A 16,113-nucleotide genomic window follows, 5' to 3' on the forward strand; every position below is an offset into this window, starting at 1 on the left:
ATACACAAACACAAGAGTCAGAAAAAAATTCACTTTCCTGAACTTTATTAAAGAAAAAAAACAATGATGGTAAATCTTGAGAACATAGTCAATTTTCTAGGATTCTTCCCTTGAAAATGTGACATTTGATTTCCAAACACATGCCAGAGCGTACATGGTTCCCAATTGTACTAATCAGGTGAGAAGCTGAAATCCTAAAATGTTCATCTTCCAACTTTACCCAGTCTGTGGTCTGTCTTTGGATCAGCAATAATTGCCTGAACAGCTACTATGGCTTCATTAATTTTTGTCTGTAGCTCTCTGAGCTCTTCTATATGCAGCAATCGCAGAATTTGAGCAGCTTCATTAAGAACTGCATCTATTTTATAAGAAAACTGCATTAATCAGTATTCAAGACCATTTATTGCCCATTTCTCCCCCAAATATTCATCCCCCAAATGTCTAAAAATAGTTTGAATTCAAACAAAATCACTTACCTCCTGTGTCAAAACCAAGAATGTGTTTATCTAATGCAACAGGCAAGCCCTTTAAAAAAAAAAAAAGGTCAAAATAGTTAAGAATCATGTTTTCTCACCTATAACTGAAAATCAACTAGCCATTCTGTTAACCCTTTTAGCTGCAGTGGCAAGGGGGCAGAGAATTTTCTCTCTAGATTTGCCTTTTGATGAAAGAATGGCCTCTACATGTAGTGGAAGCTAGTTCTGTATCACCCATTCCCTCTTTTAAGACGAGGCATACAAAACAGTAGCTCCTTTTACAGCTATGCTCTATCACTGCTGCTAGGGAAGGGCAGCTGAGCAGGGCTGCTGCTGCCCTACTTTAGCTATAGCTGGCATGGGAGTACAGGGCAAATGGAACAGGATTATTTTTAATATTTCTGTGCACATTAATTTATCTTTATACAAAATCTAAAATACAACCTTTTCTTCAGCTAGCATGATGATTACCAGATTACCTATATATAATTTAAACTTTCAGTAATAGCTCATTTGGAAATTTTTCTGAAATCTACGAAAATGAACACACTCTAAACCATTTATTTAACTGATCAGTACCTACACAGAGATATGCCAAAGATGGTAACCATGATGCCAAACATATGGAGTTCACAGTAACAGGAACAGTCTAAACTCTGATCATACTGTATAAAATCTATACTTTCAATGTTATAAATACTAAGCTGTCACTACTTGATTCTTGCCTTATCCATTAATGTAAATCTACTTAGGCTCCAACTGCCTTAAAATAACTAATATTATCTAAGTGAAGAAATAAATGGGTATGTAAATTCAGCAAACAAAACTAAAAACTAGAATTGCACTGAGTGGCTTTCTATGTCAGTCTTGCTTTTGCTTTGTCTGTCAACAGACCACCAAGCTATCCCACATGACCCAAATGCTAGTTATGGTTATAAACAAGAATACTTATTGTAAGAATTTCTGCACTGTATTACCATAGCATGGTACTAAGCTTAGGACTTAGAGCACATAAAATAAAATTTTACTTTGCAAACAAGAGCAAAAAGATCTGGCTATGCCCTTATTTGCACTGCCTTCAAACTGAGGGCATAGTTTCGCTGAATGAATGAATGAATGATTTTATTATGCCCAAACAATTTACTGCCTGTTCTACAGTGTGGGTGAAAGAAGCTGATCTTTAATCCAATTTCCAGTGGTCTGATTCATACATAATTAATAAGCAATAAGAGCCTTTAAAACAAACAGTGTCTTTCAGGGGGGACTACACTGCCCTGGCATTAATAACTTTCTAACACTGCTGGGCCTTGCTAAAGATGGAATCAGAGGACAAAAGACATTGGGGAATTAGGGGAGACAAAAAAGGACCAGAATCTAGAATGTTTGTTATATCCAAGGCATTCATTGCAGTTATCTATGCATAGCAAGAAGCATGATCAGACACCTGCAACAGCTGCTGCTAACCCCCGAGGACATTCTCTGCACTATCTTTAGTCAATGAGACTTTGAGAGTATTTGGATTTCTAGTATGCTTCATCTCTAATACCTCAGAATTAAGGGAAAAATAGTTATGGTGTTAAGACTATTCCTCAGCCTACAAATCAGGACAGAAAGGTGACAGCTGCAGTCACCTGTACCCAGAAACTTATACTCTAATATAGCCTCTGTGCCCCCCTACTCCCTTCAATTGGGCTGATCAACTAGCTCATACGGGCCTTCATACATAGACCTTTGTCCTCAACTACCATTAAGAGCACTGGTTCTTCAATCAGACTGCCTGAGCTCAAACACTTACTACTTAGGGATAAATTACTTTCTCCTAAGTGATGCTAGGAAATAGGAATAAAATGAGGAGAGATTTCTCTGAACAAAGAGAAAGGACAAGATTTAGGTCAAAAAAGAAAACAATTAGTAAGACAAGTTGTATCCTGTTTTTGAGCAATTAGTCAAAATAACCCAATAATACTATTTTACAAGGTAAATTCTCTTAAACATTTAACTGGGCTCGTGCAATGGTTGTGCTGGTAGACTGTGGATGTGCTATCAGTAGCTGCTTTAAGGTATGAAGTGAGATAAGTTTTTCACTCAAAAATAGCTATAAATTGCTTAAAACCAAATTCAATCCCACTGAAATAAGCTATCCTTTTTCTGGGCAGTTCTAACTAGAATGCTTATCTTAAGCAAATACATAAAAATATTAAATCATAAGAATACCAGAAGGAACTTTCATTAATAATTATTTTAAAATTTATTTAAAAAATAACGCGTACCTCTTTTGTTTGGTTTGCTTTGGCAACTGCATCTTGTGTCAGGCGCTCCTGTACCAAAATGCGAATTGCCTAAGAAACACAAAAATAGTTTTTACTTTTTACTGGCTGTTCACCTTTTTGCTGAGTTCTAGAGAATAACGATACCCAGTTTGAAGAAGTTAGAATTACCTACACCTCATTAACAAACTCACCAATAAATTAAAAAAACTGCTGACAGAAAGCTTTCACTTTTAATATTTTATAATGTGGAAAGATGTTCATAAACAAAACAAAATCATCCCTCTACACAGTCACTGGAATCAGACTATTGTGGATCATTACAAGGACTCTATTATATTATAAGCATGCTCCAGCATAAATGCACACACAAACTCTTGACACAGTGGGTTAGCATATAATACACACTGTCCTTGATTTTTTTCACTTAATTATGGTAAAATGTTTTCAGATCTCTCATACGACATTGTTTTTCTTCATCACCAAAGCATTTTATTATGGCAGCTACAAGTGCATGCATGTACCTAAGCAGATACTCTAAAAAATAAGATTTTTAAAATGGAATTTTAATTAGTGGATAACAATTTTAACTCAAGTGCAAAAACTTAAATCATTAATGGCAAGCCAAATGCTACATTTAAAAAGAATCATTAAAAGAAAAAAAAGAATCATTAAACAAGTCTTTAATAGGGATCACGAATTTATTCATCAGTCTAGTTGCCAAATAGTATATCAATTCTCAGTTGGCAAACCTATCAAAATGTTTTCCATGTTGTCATGGGCTGTTTGAATGCTTCTTAAAATAACTCCAAACACGCAGCTTAGAATTTTACAAAGTTTTAAAAGATTTTTATTTATTCATGAGACACAAAAAGAGAGGCAGAGACCCAGCAGGAGAAGCAGGCTCCCTATGGGGAGCCCAACACAGGACTCGATCCCGGAATCCCAGGATCATGTCCTGAGCTGAAGGCAGATGCTCAACCAATGAGCCACCCAGGTGTCACATAATGCTTTTGATTATGGCTGATTTATACTTTTTCCCTTTGGGTTTTTAAAGTCTAACAAAAGCACCCCAAATATGCTAGTCTATTTATCCTCTCACTCAGTTGATGAATAAAGGTGACAGGACCACTGCAGAACTACTGTTCCAAAGCAATTTACATAATGGCCTGAGTAAGGAACAAGCCTTTGAAAGGGGTAAATTTCAATAAAAACAACTTATCTATTTTTAAAAGTTTTTATTTATTCACTTAAGTAATCTATACATCCAACATGGAGCTCGAACTTATGACCCTGAGGATCAAGAGTCACCTGCTCTACTGAGCCAGCCAGCTGACCCAACTTTTTGTCTCTTGGCATCCAATCTGAATTAACATGCAGATCCAGTATAGAGAATTTTAATAATCTAGAAACAGTTTTTCTCTTATTACAACTGTCATTTAATAGACACAATTCTAAAAAGTAAAATTAGTTTTGGCTAATCTTTTGTGGGTAGAATGGAATTTAATTACTGAATTTAACTGCAAAGTAGATTAAGGTAATTTACCTGTATATAGTCCAAAGCACTTCAATTTCTCATAAAATCAATACTAATTTCTATAATAATTTCTAGGTCTGGAATCTTAAGTACCTTAAATATACTGCTCCCTTCTCCCTATCCTGGCCCACTGTACTATCACAATTGCATGACATAAATCTTCTGAAGTAGAAGTATGTTTTTCCTCTTAGAAGAGACCTATTTCAGATCATTAGGTTCCCTGAACTGCAGGCATGAATTGAGTGGCCTATGTAGGATGGAACACTAGGAAAATAAAAACATTCAGTCCTCAAAAAGATTTTGGGGTATAGGGTAGCCCAGGTGGCTCAGCAGTTTAGCGCCACCTTCAGCTCAGGGCATGTTCCTGGAGTCCCAGGATCAAGTCCCATGTCAAGCTCCCTGTATGGAGCCTGCTTCTCCCTCTGCCTGTGTCTCTGTCTCTTTCTGTCTCTTGTTAATAAGTAAATAAAATCTTAAAAAAAAAAAAAAAGATTTTGGAGTTCGTATTTTTGACCACATCCACCAGGACTAATTTGACATTTTCTTTTAGTGAATACAGATCACGCATCTTTAAAAGGACTTATTAAATAGAAGGGCAGATACAAGAAAAAGAATAAACCACAAGGTTAGAGTGCCTAGATTAAAATCCTGCCTCTCTCATCTTAGACATCATTTATCTATTCTCTTTAAGTCTCAATTTTTTCATATTAAAATGAAAGGATATCAGCATCTACCTCCAGGATTGCTAGGAGGACTGAATGAGATCATCTTTGCCAAGGATTGAGGACAGTGGCAGGCACAAAGTAAACACTTTCATGTTAGTTGTTACCAGATAATCTAAAACAGATGAAGTCATGAAATCTGCTTTAAGTCTCACATTCCTCAATATTTCAGTCATTTAGCCATATATCTACATATCAAGCATAGGTAATTTTTAGAAACTGAAGTTTTTCTTCTAAAGAGTTTACGTCAAGAATCAAGAATATGCAACTGACCTTAAGCATTACCAGGTAATCATCATGACGCTGAATCTGAAGAAGGTTAGCCAAAGCCATTACACCAGCCTTAAAATCAGGATTATTTACTATAAAAGATTAAAAATGGAAACTTATGGCTCTGCAAACATGTAGTTACATATATGTAAGCATATAAACTTACAAAATACATTTTTAATTTTCCAATAACAAAAATAAAGTCTCTTAGTTTTTAAAACTACTGCTGCTGCTAAGAGAATTGTTGGGGCACTGATGATTAGGTAAACTGATGAGATCAACGGGGTCTGTATTAATCAGCTACACTGAACAATCCAATAAATGACTAAGTTAACTCACATTAGGACTGTGCTGTAACTTTTCTGGCAGGGCACATTTATGTAACACTTAAGTAACATTTCTTTCCAAAGCAAGCTATTAATTTTAAACCAGACCCCTTCAATGGACAATTTTCCCCAAACCTTTTCTCTAAGCAGTAGCTCTAGTCTTTCTAAGCAGCTTGTTTATTAAGAGTAACTTGTAAATTATAGGTCACAATGAATCTATCATGAAAGAATACTTAAATTATTATAATAGAATCTTTGTACTTTTAAAAAGAGAATACTTAAAGGCATCTAGAAAGTGAAAATAATGAAAAATTTTTACCACTTGTCTAATGTTATTAGATTAGAAAAAAATAGTTTATGCATCCAGAAAGGCAAACAATCACCACCATGATTATATACAAATCAAAACCCCCAAGTTAATATGAAGAGATCGAAGAACAGCATTCTAACATTCAAATACTCAGCTCTAAGAGGAGGGAGAAAACACACTGTAAATGACAATAAAAACAGAGAATAAAGCATCAAAATAAAGCATTCTTAATTTACTAAAACCAAGGAACCCAAGACTTCCTCATTCTAGGAAATAAACATTTAAGGGACCAAAAATGTTGATGATCATTTTTATGCACTTACATACTTACCATCCAAATTGATCAACGGCTCGGCATTTTTAGCTGCGTTGTCAGCATTCTTTGTATTATCGGGTACCAAGTCCTTGTATTTTTCAGCTGTAAACATAAGCAAAAATACAATTTGCAGAACTGCACCTTAAAGTAAAACAAACATTGCTTATTTATTGAATTTAACTGAGCCAAACTGATAAGCATAAGATAACTCATCCAAACAAAATTATTTTTTGCTATAAAAAAATCCATCAGAAGACAATGCGATTGTAGCTTCCTGATTAAGCTAAAATGATTACTGACATATCTATACAAATAGCTCTTCATTAACATTTCTGCAAGTAAGACATTTTAAACACCATCTAAATTTGAGGACAGAAGGTATGCATTTACAGCTTGCTGAGAAACTTAGCAGGGGAAGAATCAGAGGAAGGTTAAGTATAGGTTACACAAGATTAAATACAAACTTGCTAAAAAATAAAAAGTTTCTTCCTAAATCTTTTGAACGCCATATATGGAATCCAAAAACTGTGCTTTCTAAAAAAATCAACACTTCAAAGACACAATCATACAAAAATCTAATTTTATGGAGACCTGAAACTCACAATTCCAAAGGCAAGTTTTACTTACTTTTACTTGAGAAAACACTTAAAAGAGGGAAAATAAAAACATTAAAATTTAAGTCAGTCAGGAGTTACCTTAAAGGAGCTCCCACTGGCCAAACCTGGAACAGTGTAAACATCAAAATATACAACGACCAAAAAAGATTATGGCCCACTGAGTAAAATAAGAATCCACATTTCTATAATGATTTAAATAGACAAACATAAATTGAAGAGAAAGGAAAGCTGCTCTTTACAGTAAAAAGCCAACACATGAATGTAGAACAATTAGAAAAATTAGAAATTAGAAAAACACCACTGGCAATCATCAACATAATAATGGACTCAGGCAAGAATAATCAAATGGAAGCTAAAGGTAAAGTCTGAGGAGCAAAAACATACTGACATCATCTCAAAGTATCTCCCCACAAGATACAAATTTATTACAGAGGGGAAAATATTAATTTTACAGTGGAGAAACCTTATCAAAGTGATTAGAACATAACCAGTAACAGGGCGTATCACTAACTTAGAAGAACACATTATTTCTGTGCTATTCTTAACAAAAGTACAAACCTTGAATCTACTTATGAAGAAACATCAAACAAACCCAAACTGAGGGACACTCTACAAAATAAATGTCAGCATCGAGGCACAAATAATGACTGAGTAAACGTCCCAGATGACAGGACACTAAAGAGACAGAACAACTGAATGCAACACATGGTCCAGGATTGGTTGTTTTTTTGCTATAAAGAACATTACTGAGACAACTGGTGAAATGTTGAGTAATAGCTATATATAACAGTACTGAATCAAAGTTAATTTCTGTACTGTAATTATGTAAGATAGTGGTTTTTTTTTTTGAAATGTGCATCAAAGTACGTAAGGGGAAAGAGTCATTTATAACTTTAAAATGGTTGAGAAAAAAGGTACGTATATGTCTATGTATATATAGAGAATAATGCAAATTAAGTAAAATGTTAACATCTATAAAATACAGAAATGTGAAAATTCTTTGTAATATTTTGCAACTTCTGTAAATCACCTTAATTGACAAGCTAATGAAAGGATTTAAAAAATGTTAAGGCACAAATAATAGAAATTCACAAAAAATGTAAATACCTTAAAAGTCTGGAAAAATGAAACATATTAAAGTAAAGCAAAAGAACAACAGCACCTCCTATTGCTAAGGGATAGTTTTACTGCTTTAACTTTTTTTCCAAAAAAGGGTTTGCAATTCTCAATTTTAAAATTAAACAGAAACTTGTTTTCAAGTTTAGACTTTTAATATACTTTGATACTACTTACTTTTCAACTATAATTCAACTAACATTTCAAGTAAAATTCAACTATAATTTTTCAATATAAAAAAATTTATATTTCAGACATAAACTTAGTTTTTTTTTTTTTAACATACTAAAAAAGACCCTGCTATTACTAATAGATATTTGTACTTAAGAGCTACAGTCAACTGTAGGGACACACACTCATATGGCATCTACTGTTCTTGGTACCCAGGTAACCTAAACATGTAGTATTATAAAATAGGACAAGAGAAATAAAAGGGTAAAACATGAATGAACTGAAATGTGACAATTGTATTTGGGAATAGTTGGAAAACACTTTGGAAAAGCTGGGGAAAATTTTGTTGCAAATTAACAGTTTCTGCCAACTCAAACCACAACACACAAAGACTTTGCTAAAGACCCTAAAAACCAACCAAGGCTACCAAGACTTGAGATTACATACTTACTAAAGGAAGAGACTTAACTATTTTTTTTCCTAAACTAAAACTGAAAGTAAAGAAAGTCTTAGAGCTTTCCTTAAGATTTCTGCCATAAGGCTTCTGAAATTTAAACCAGCAAAACACAGCTGGTTGGATGCTCTGTATCAGTATACCTAAACATTCATAAACCATATTCATCATTTATTAAAGTTGATAAGCACAAATATTGTATCTGACAAACTATGTCAGATTACTGTAGCAGTAAAATCACGACTGCTCCCCTGCCTCCCCAGCCCCTAACCCCAAGATATCTATTATCCCAATTCCTGGAACTTACGATTATGTTACATTACATCGCAAAAGGGACTCTGCAGATGTGATCAAAATAAGGACCTTGAAATAGGTGGATTATACTGGATTATCGATGTGGGCTCAATATAATCATAGCATCCTTATAAAAGGGAGGCATGAAGATCAGGGTCAGAGAAGGGACAATGGAGCCACAAGAGAGATATGAAGATGCTATGCTGTAAATCTGAAGATAAAGAAGACAGTCAAGGAATGCAAGCAGCCTCTAGAAGGTGAAAAAGACAAAGAATAGATCTTCCCAGAAGGCCTCCAAAAGGAACAGGGCTGTGTAGACAAACTGACTTTAATCCAGTAAAACAGAAGTTGGACTTCTGACCTCCAAAACTATAAGATAATAAATCGTGTCTTAAGTCATTGAATTTGTGGTAACAAGAAACTAATAGAGGTACTACATAGGAAACAAAGCTGAGTATCAGCTTACAATTTAGTGGGGCAAATAAGACATATAATATAAGCAAAGTGGAAAGTGACAAATGACCTAAAGAGTAGACAAGGTAGAGTTAAAAGCTATGAAAGTTGGGAAGGAAATATTGTTGCGAGGTGGCATTTGAGCTGGATCTTGCAAAGATGAGTTGCATTTGGATGTGTAGAGCTAGACCGACATGACATAATGGCCAAGGAAAAGTGTATGCAAAAAAAAATCTAGGGGAGAAAAAGAGATAGAAACAGGAAACAGCACTCTTAAAGTTTGGCTGGTATGTCAAGTATGTGAATACTAGTTAGACACCAGTTATCAAAGGTCTTGAATCAGGCCAAAAGACCTGGAGTTCCTTTTGTAGACAAGGGGAAAGCAATGGTGTTTCTGAATATGTAAGAGCTGTTCTTTGAAAACAAAGCAGAGAATTCTAAAACATTTATGTTTCAAAAAATAAGCCCAGAGGGCCTGAGGATGAAAATAGAGGTTTATGCTAATGGAAAAGGAGTTTGAAAGATACTGCAATAATCTCAGCAGAAAATGATTAAGAGCCTGAACCAGGGTGAAAGGAGTGGGAATGAAGATACAATGGACATCAGAAAAGATGGATGGCAACAGAATGGGAGGAAAAAGAAGACAAAGGTCCAAAAGGCTTCAAAAGGGGTGCTTAGTGGCTGGGTGCGCTAAGCGTCCAACTCTTGGTTTCAGCTCAGGTCATGATCTCAGGGGTCCTGAATCAAGTCCCGCCTTGTACTCCTCACTCAGCAGGGAGTCTGCTTGAGATTCTTTCCCTCTGTCCCCACCTCCCACTTCATGGGCATTCATGCATGTTCTGTCTAAAATAAATAAATCTTAAAAAAAAATAAAGTCTTCAAAAGCAGAAAATGACAAGGACTGGGAATGACAGCCCCATAAAAAACAACAACATAAAACTCAGAGGATGGAGGTAAGATAACTGGACTTTGCCTTTAGATCCTGGCAGGCCTTTCAAAATGAAATGGTCTAATGAGAAGAAACAGGAGTTTACTGGAATTTCTTTTCTTTCTTTTTTAACTGCAGATACTAGTATTCAAAGGTTTCCAAATAAGTATCTATAATAAAAAAAAACGTGAAATATAAGCAGTAAACATATTTTGGCCTATAGTACCTATTGGCATTAGATGTATGTTTCCATTTCTTGTGAAATTACCTGCTGCAAATAACACTCTAAAATATTATCAATTCTGATACTCTTAATAATTTAACTCAGAAGGCTAAGGTGCAGACTGTAAAAGACAGCAAATTTACCAAAGTAATGTAACTCTGTGAGAAGATAATTACCAGGAGACACCATTCCCAAATTCTAAAAGAAAAATCTAAGTACCAATGAGAGGGCTACTTTTCATGTTTTCTAATAAATGAAAAGACTGTAATTTTTGAAAAGAAAACTCTTTCCTAGACAATTTGGGAGTTGGGGGGAGAATGAGAGCTAGACATAAAAGGATGGTTACAAAAAATAAACTGTTAAGTTCCCTACATTTTAACATTCCTTTTGCCCCCACCTTTCTTCTCCCTCTCTTTAAAACACACATTCCCCACAAAACATACCATTATCTCCATATTCAAGTCTAACAGCTAAACCAAGAAGCCAGTCAATTGCTTCTTGTCGATCTTGAATCTTGAAAGGACAGTTAACATCTCTGAGATACTGTGAAGAAAAAATATCTAGTTTCATTATTACTATAATGTCACAGAAAGAAAAAATGGTAGAATTGAAAGAGATCTTAGTTTGGATCTCTATGAATGCAAACAACATTTACATTACTAAACTGTTGATGCAATAATATAACCCAAAGGAAACACTTAAGTGTACCACTTAAAGAAAAAAATTGTTTCCATCATGCTTTTTAAAATTTTTGACTTTTGCAGATTCCTGGAAGGGCATCACTGATCTAGAACAACTTCCTTATTTCATAGACGAGGAAATAAGGCCTCAATATTAACACTTGTGAATAGCTACACAACTTGGATCTAGGACTTGAACCTAAACTTTCTGATTCCGGGTCTGAAAACACATGGAATTTAAAACAAACAAACCTTTAAAAAGAATACACAAACCAATTATTATCTAAATCTTAGCTTTCATATTATGGAAATGCCACAGCCATGTGACACAGATGTAGAATGAAACCAAGCATTTTAGATGAATGCCAGAAGCTATATAAAGTGGCCACTATCCTTCGAATGCGTCTCTCAGGAGCTTAAAATCTCATTCCAGGAGCAATGCTATTAGTAAAAACTTCTGCAACTCCCTTTTGGGCCTAATTAGTAAATCAGCACTTTTTAGCTATAACTCATTTTCTAACCAAAAATTTATACCCTTACTTTTAAGAAAACATCTCATTCACATGATTTGGTCATGATACAAAAAACAAATCTACCTTCAAAGTATAAAAAATTATCAATATGAAAGATATTTAAAATATGTTTCATGATCTAAAAGTAATTACAAAAGTTATGCATATGCTTTGAACAGTGACATCATCATTCCAAAGAGACCAACTTGAAAGATAATGTCTGTTTGGACTGTAAATTCCAATATATTTAAGTTATCCTATTTTACCATCACTTCTAAGTGTTTTTCATTAGAAGATTTTTTATATTCTTCAAACAGTCTTATATGATACTATGTGTTGTTCTGCACACACAAATGGGTCATGAGGTGTGATATAAACATGTTTCCAAGTCTCAAACATATTAAAAAAACAAACACAAAGAACTTTTTAAGAGCTAAAGAAAATAATCCAGTAGTAGCAATAATGGTAGTACAGGCAGGGTAAGAAATAAAGCATATAGCAGTTGCTATGGGCCAGGCCTGGCTATATTATCACTCATTAACAATACACTCCATCACTATCACAGAGGAACCACTGTTATTTATTGATTATGAGATAAGGATGTTTAATAAAACTTGCCTGTAGTCACAGAACTAGTGTGTAACTTACACAATTCCCTAATTCATAAACTCTCTGATTCTAACGAGAAAGTATCTGATCACTTTGCAGAAGCAAATAAAAAATGTAGTCACTTTTTGTATTTTTATAAGGAAAATATATTACTCTTCAAAGTAATATAGCTGATTAAAATGTTTAATGTAAATAATGATACCGGGAAATGTGATTTTTATTCTAATTTGGAAACAATTCTCTTTTCTGCAAAAATGTTACTACAATTAAACTAAGTCAATGGGAAAATTACTCTAGCCACAAAAATAAGATATATACACAGACTTTTTCAGGATTAGTTATAGCATACACAACAACGGACATCTGTATATGTTAAACAGAACCACAAACAAATAATCTTAGTTTTTAAGCACGTCAGTGTCTTTAACAAAGTAAGTGTGTTATTGTTACCTTTTGGGTCTAAGGAAAAAAATCTGATTTTGGCCACTTCTACCATTTATAGAATAGAAACCTCATAGTGTTTCCAGACAAAACTATTTCTAACACTGAAAGCTTGTAGGAAGAGACAATATAATTTGCTTTAAAGACATAATAAAAAGTTGTATCTCTCATATCCAGTTTTTCTAACACTGATCATTACTTTTACTATCTTAAAAGAACAACATAATTTTAAGCTTGACTGTCTTCATATAAATTTTAGAAAAGCTCAGCTCTCTGTACAGTGTACTTTTATTTAACCTTCTAATTCATTACCTTTTCAAAGAACTTAGGCCAGTCACTGCTGTGGATGTTTCTTAAATTACCTCTGTCTTCAATCTTGTAGTGTCTGATTTTCTGGTCTTCAAGCCAAACAATAAAGTTTCTAAATTCTGTTTCATCTGCAACGAAAATATCTCATAAATCACTAGAAGCACTAGATAAAACACTTCCTTCTCTACAAATAAATGGTCTTGTGGACTTTTTTATTACTCCAAAACAGTAAGTTAACTGAGCTGCTTGAAGTAGAAGTTGAAAGTGCAAGTTTTAGATGAACAGATTAGCAAATATTCTGTTCAAATTCTGGCCTGCATTCATATTCTGGCTACAGACACCTAGTGGTTGTGTGAACTTGGGCTTAAACTTCTTGTGCCTTAGTCTGATTTACAAAATGAGCATAATAATACGACTCACCTCTTGCGGTTGTTATGAAGATAAAATAAAAATAAAAACAGTGGCTGGCACATAGTTTTGCTATATAAGTGTTGGTTATTATTCCAGTTCCTCTGGGGGGGGGAGTGAGGGAGGACTGGGCAAAGTTAAATGTACATCAAAGTAAAAGTACAAGAAATCAAATGACAAAACAGGAACAGAAGATACCACTGTCATTTCCTGTCATAAGGGTACATCTGAGAAAAGTTGATACGTTGCACTTAGTCCTCCGAAATCTTTCTGAGGAAGGTAATATCCCCAATTTATACAAGAGAAAACTGAAGTCCAAAGATTCAAATCTAGATCTAAGCTCTGTTGCCACTGACCCTTTTTAATTAAATGAAGGCAAAGTAAAAAGACAAAGTCCTATACATTGATATGCTTCTATAGGAGATCAACAAAACACCCTTAACTGCTCAGAAATCATTTCCGATTTCAAACTCGGGCTTCCCTTATGAAGTCCTGAGAACCATACAACGATCTAAGGACCCTGGGTTGTACGTGATCACTTTCAAAGTTGTTAAGTCTAACCCCAGGCCAAAAACTCTGGAAGAAATGGGTAGTGGTGGGGAGCAGTTAAGCAACAATGGGGAGCAATGTTAATGCTTTTTAGAATTTTAACGCTGGGAAATCGGAAACACCTTTCCATCCACAATTCAATCGCCCTGATCGCCTGCTATCTACTTTTTCTGCACGACTCCGTAAGCCTGTTGCGGTGCGTACTTACCCCAAGACGGTCAGTCCTGGACCTCACCGTGCACTCTCTTGATCTCAAACTGCAGGGTGGGCTCCGCCTGCACCCCCCTCCACCCACCCCTTAGTTCCTGGCGAGCAGCGAACTAGTCTTCAAGTTACTCAGCACCTTCCTCAGATTTCAGCACTGTGCTTCAAGTATCGCCCTCTTACCCGGGGGAACCAAGTAGCTGAAGAGCTACGTTAGAAAGCGAATACTCTTAGTGTGTTTCAAAGTGTGGGTGGGGGGGTGGGGGCTGGAGTTTTAGCAAGTGCCCCAAGTGGCAATGCCCAGGCAGGAACCGGTGCGTGTGGGGGGAGGGGTGGGGCCTCCGAAGCCCAGCACGGGCGGCGGAAAACAGGTGCTAGGCGGCCCGGAGGGGAGGGGCCAGGGGGCCCCCCGCGTGAAACCAGGCCGCAGAGGGTCCCGGTGGGGAGCCCGGGTGGGGGCGCTGAGGGAGCGGCCGCCGGCGGGGTCACAGACGCGCGGCCGGCCTGGGGCCGCCGCCTCACCTTTGCAGTTGAAGCCAGCCGGGTTGTGGTAGTCGAGGGCCGTGAGCTTGCGTCGGAACATGGTCCCCGCGTCTCGCTCCGGTCCCCCGGGCCTCGGCCGGGAGAGGAGAGGCGAGGAGGTGCGGGCGGCGCAGGCACCGGCGACGCGGCGAAAGGGCGGGCAGACGCCGGGACGCTCCGAAATGACGGCGGCCCTCGCCAATCGGGGCTTAGGAAGGGCGGGGCCTGCCAGTGCCCACCAATCGCGGCTCCGGTTGGGGAGGCGGGGCCACGTCGAGGCACGTCGACGCTCAAATAAACTTTATTGTCAGCTTCCTGGTTGTACAATAGGCAGAAAGCGGCTGAGAAGCCAGTTGTCTCGTCTTCCAAGGCCGTTCCTTCTTGTGTTCCTTGCCTTTTCGGTACAGCAGGCAGCGAATAGTAAATATGTAATTTCTACTGTTGGCCATTCGTCTCATTGGGCCGTAGAATTACTGTTTAGTATTTTCAGTTACGTTCATTCGTTCACGTATGGTATGCCTCCCGCATAATAGGTGCTCTTCTTACACGGCCAATTCAAAGAGTTTTCGCAACGTCCCTTTCAGACGAGTTGGGAGAGACCCACGAGTAGACGTATGACTGTAACACTGTGTGATCGTTCCAGACATCGCCACCAGCTGCCGAGTCTGAAGCCAGAAACTGGGAGCCATCCTTTACTTCCTCTCGCTCAAGTCATAGCACCCAGTAGGTCGTCCATCCCTACTGTTCTCAAGTCTCAAGTGCCTCACCTCCTTCCAACTCCACTGATGCTACCTCAAATCAGGCCTTATTTTTTCCTTATTCTGATGATCAGATTTCTTAGAGTCAGTCTTGCCTTCTCCAATCCATTCCCCTCCCTCTCCCCCTACAGCAACTAGAGTGATTTTCTAAAGCAAAACCCGTTTACAATTTTTTCAATGGTTAGTATCTTTTGATGGTTCCCTGTTGCCTTTTGGAAATGGTCAAAATTTAACTGTATCGAAGCCTAATTGAGTCCCTGTCGGTTTTCATGCACTACAGAGATCGCAGTGAGCTGGACGGACCAGGCCCCCACTTTCATAAAGTTTAAAGGGCTAATGGGGGAAGACAAACAATAAACAGATAAACAAGTATGAACTATGGCTTGAAGATGGCTAGGAGCTCACAAGGCAGTCAAAACTTTTTAAGATTTTATTTATTTATTCATGAGAGACCCACAGAGAGAGGCAGAGACAAAGGCAGAGGGAGAAGCAAGCTCCCTGCTGGGAACCCGATAAGGGACTTGATCCTGAGATCAGGCAGATGCTTAACCACTGAGCCACCCAGGTGCCCTATTTTTTTTTTAATTTGCAATCTTTATTTTATTACTGAATATATTGTCCTACCCGCACCACCCCTCAAT

General features: G+C 36.9%; 1 protein-coding gene across 1 annotated transcript; it reads right to left on the reverse strand.

Moving 5' to 3' along the window:
* Positions 1-24: 24 nt before the first annotated feature.
* Positions 25-14,874, reverse strand: RTRAF (RNA transcription, translation and transport factor). The gene is made up of 8 exons (XM_055303758.1): positions 14,715-14,874; positions 13,035-13,159; positions 10,924-11,023; positions 6,240-6,326; positions 5,276-5,364; positions 2,747-2,815; positions 477-525; positions 25-358 (listed from the first exon to the last, which is right to left on the reverse strand). The coding sequence occupies exons 1-8, from the start codon at positions 14,773-14,775 to the stop codon at positions 204-206; spliced, it is 735 nt and encodes a 244-aa protein (XP_055159733.1). The 5' UTR covers positions 14,776-14,874; the 3' UTR covers positions 25-203.
* Between the last annotated feature and the right edge of the window lie 1,239 nt (positions 14,875-16,113).

This window comes from Nyctereutes procyonoides, unplaced genomic scaffold, assembly GCF_905146905.1.
Source record: "Nyctereutes procyonoides isolate TBG_1078 unplaced genomic scaffold, NYPRO_anot_genome, whole genome shotgun sequence".
NCBI lineage: Eukaryota > Metazoa > Chordata > Mammalia > Carnivora > Canidae > Nyctereutes > Nyctereutes procyonoides.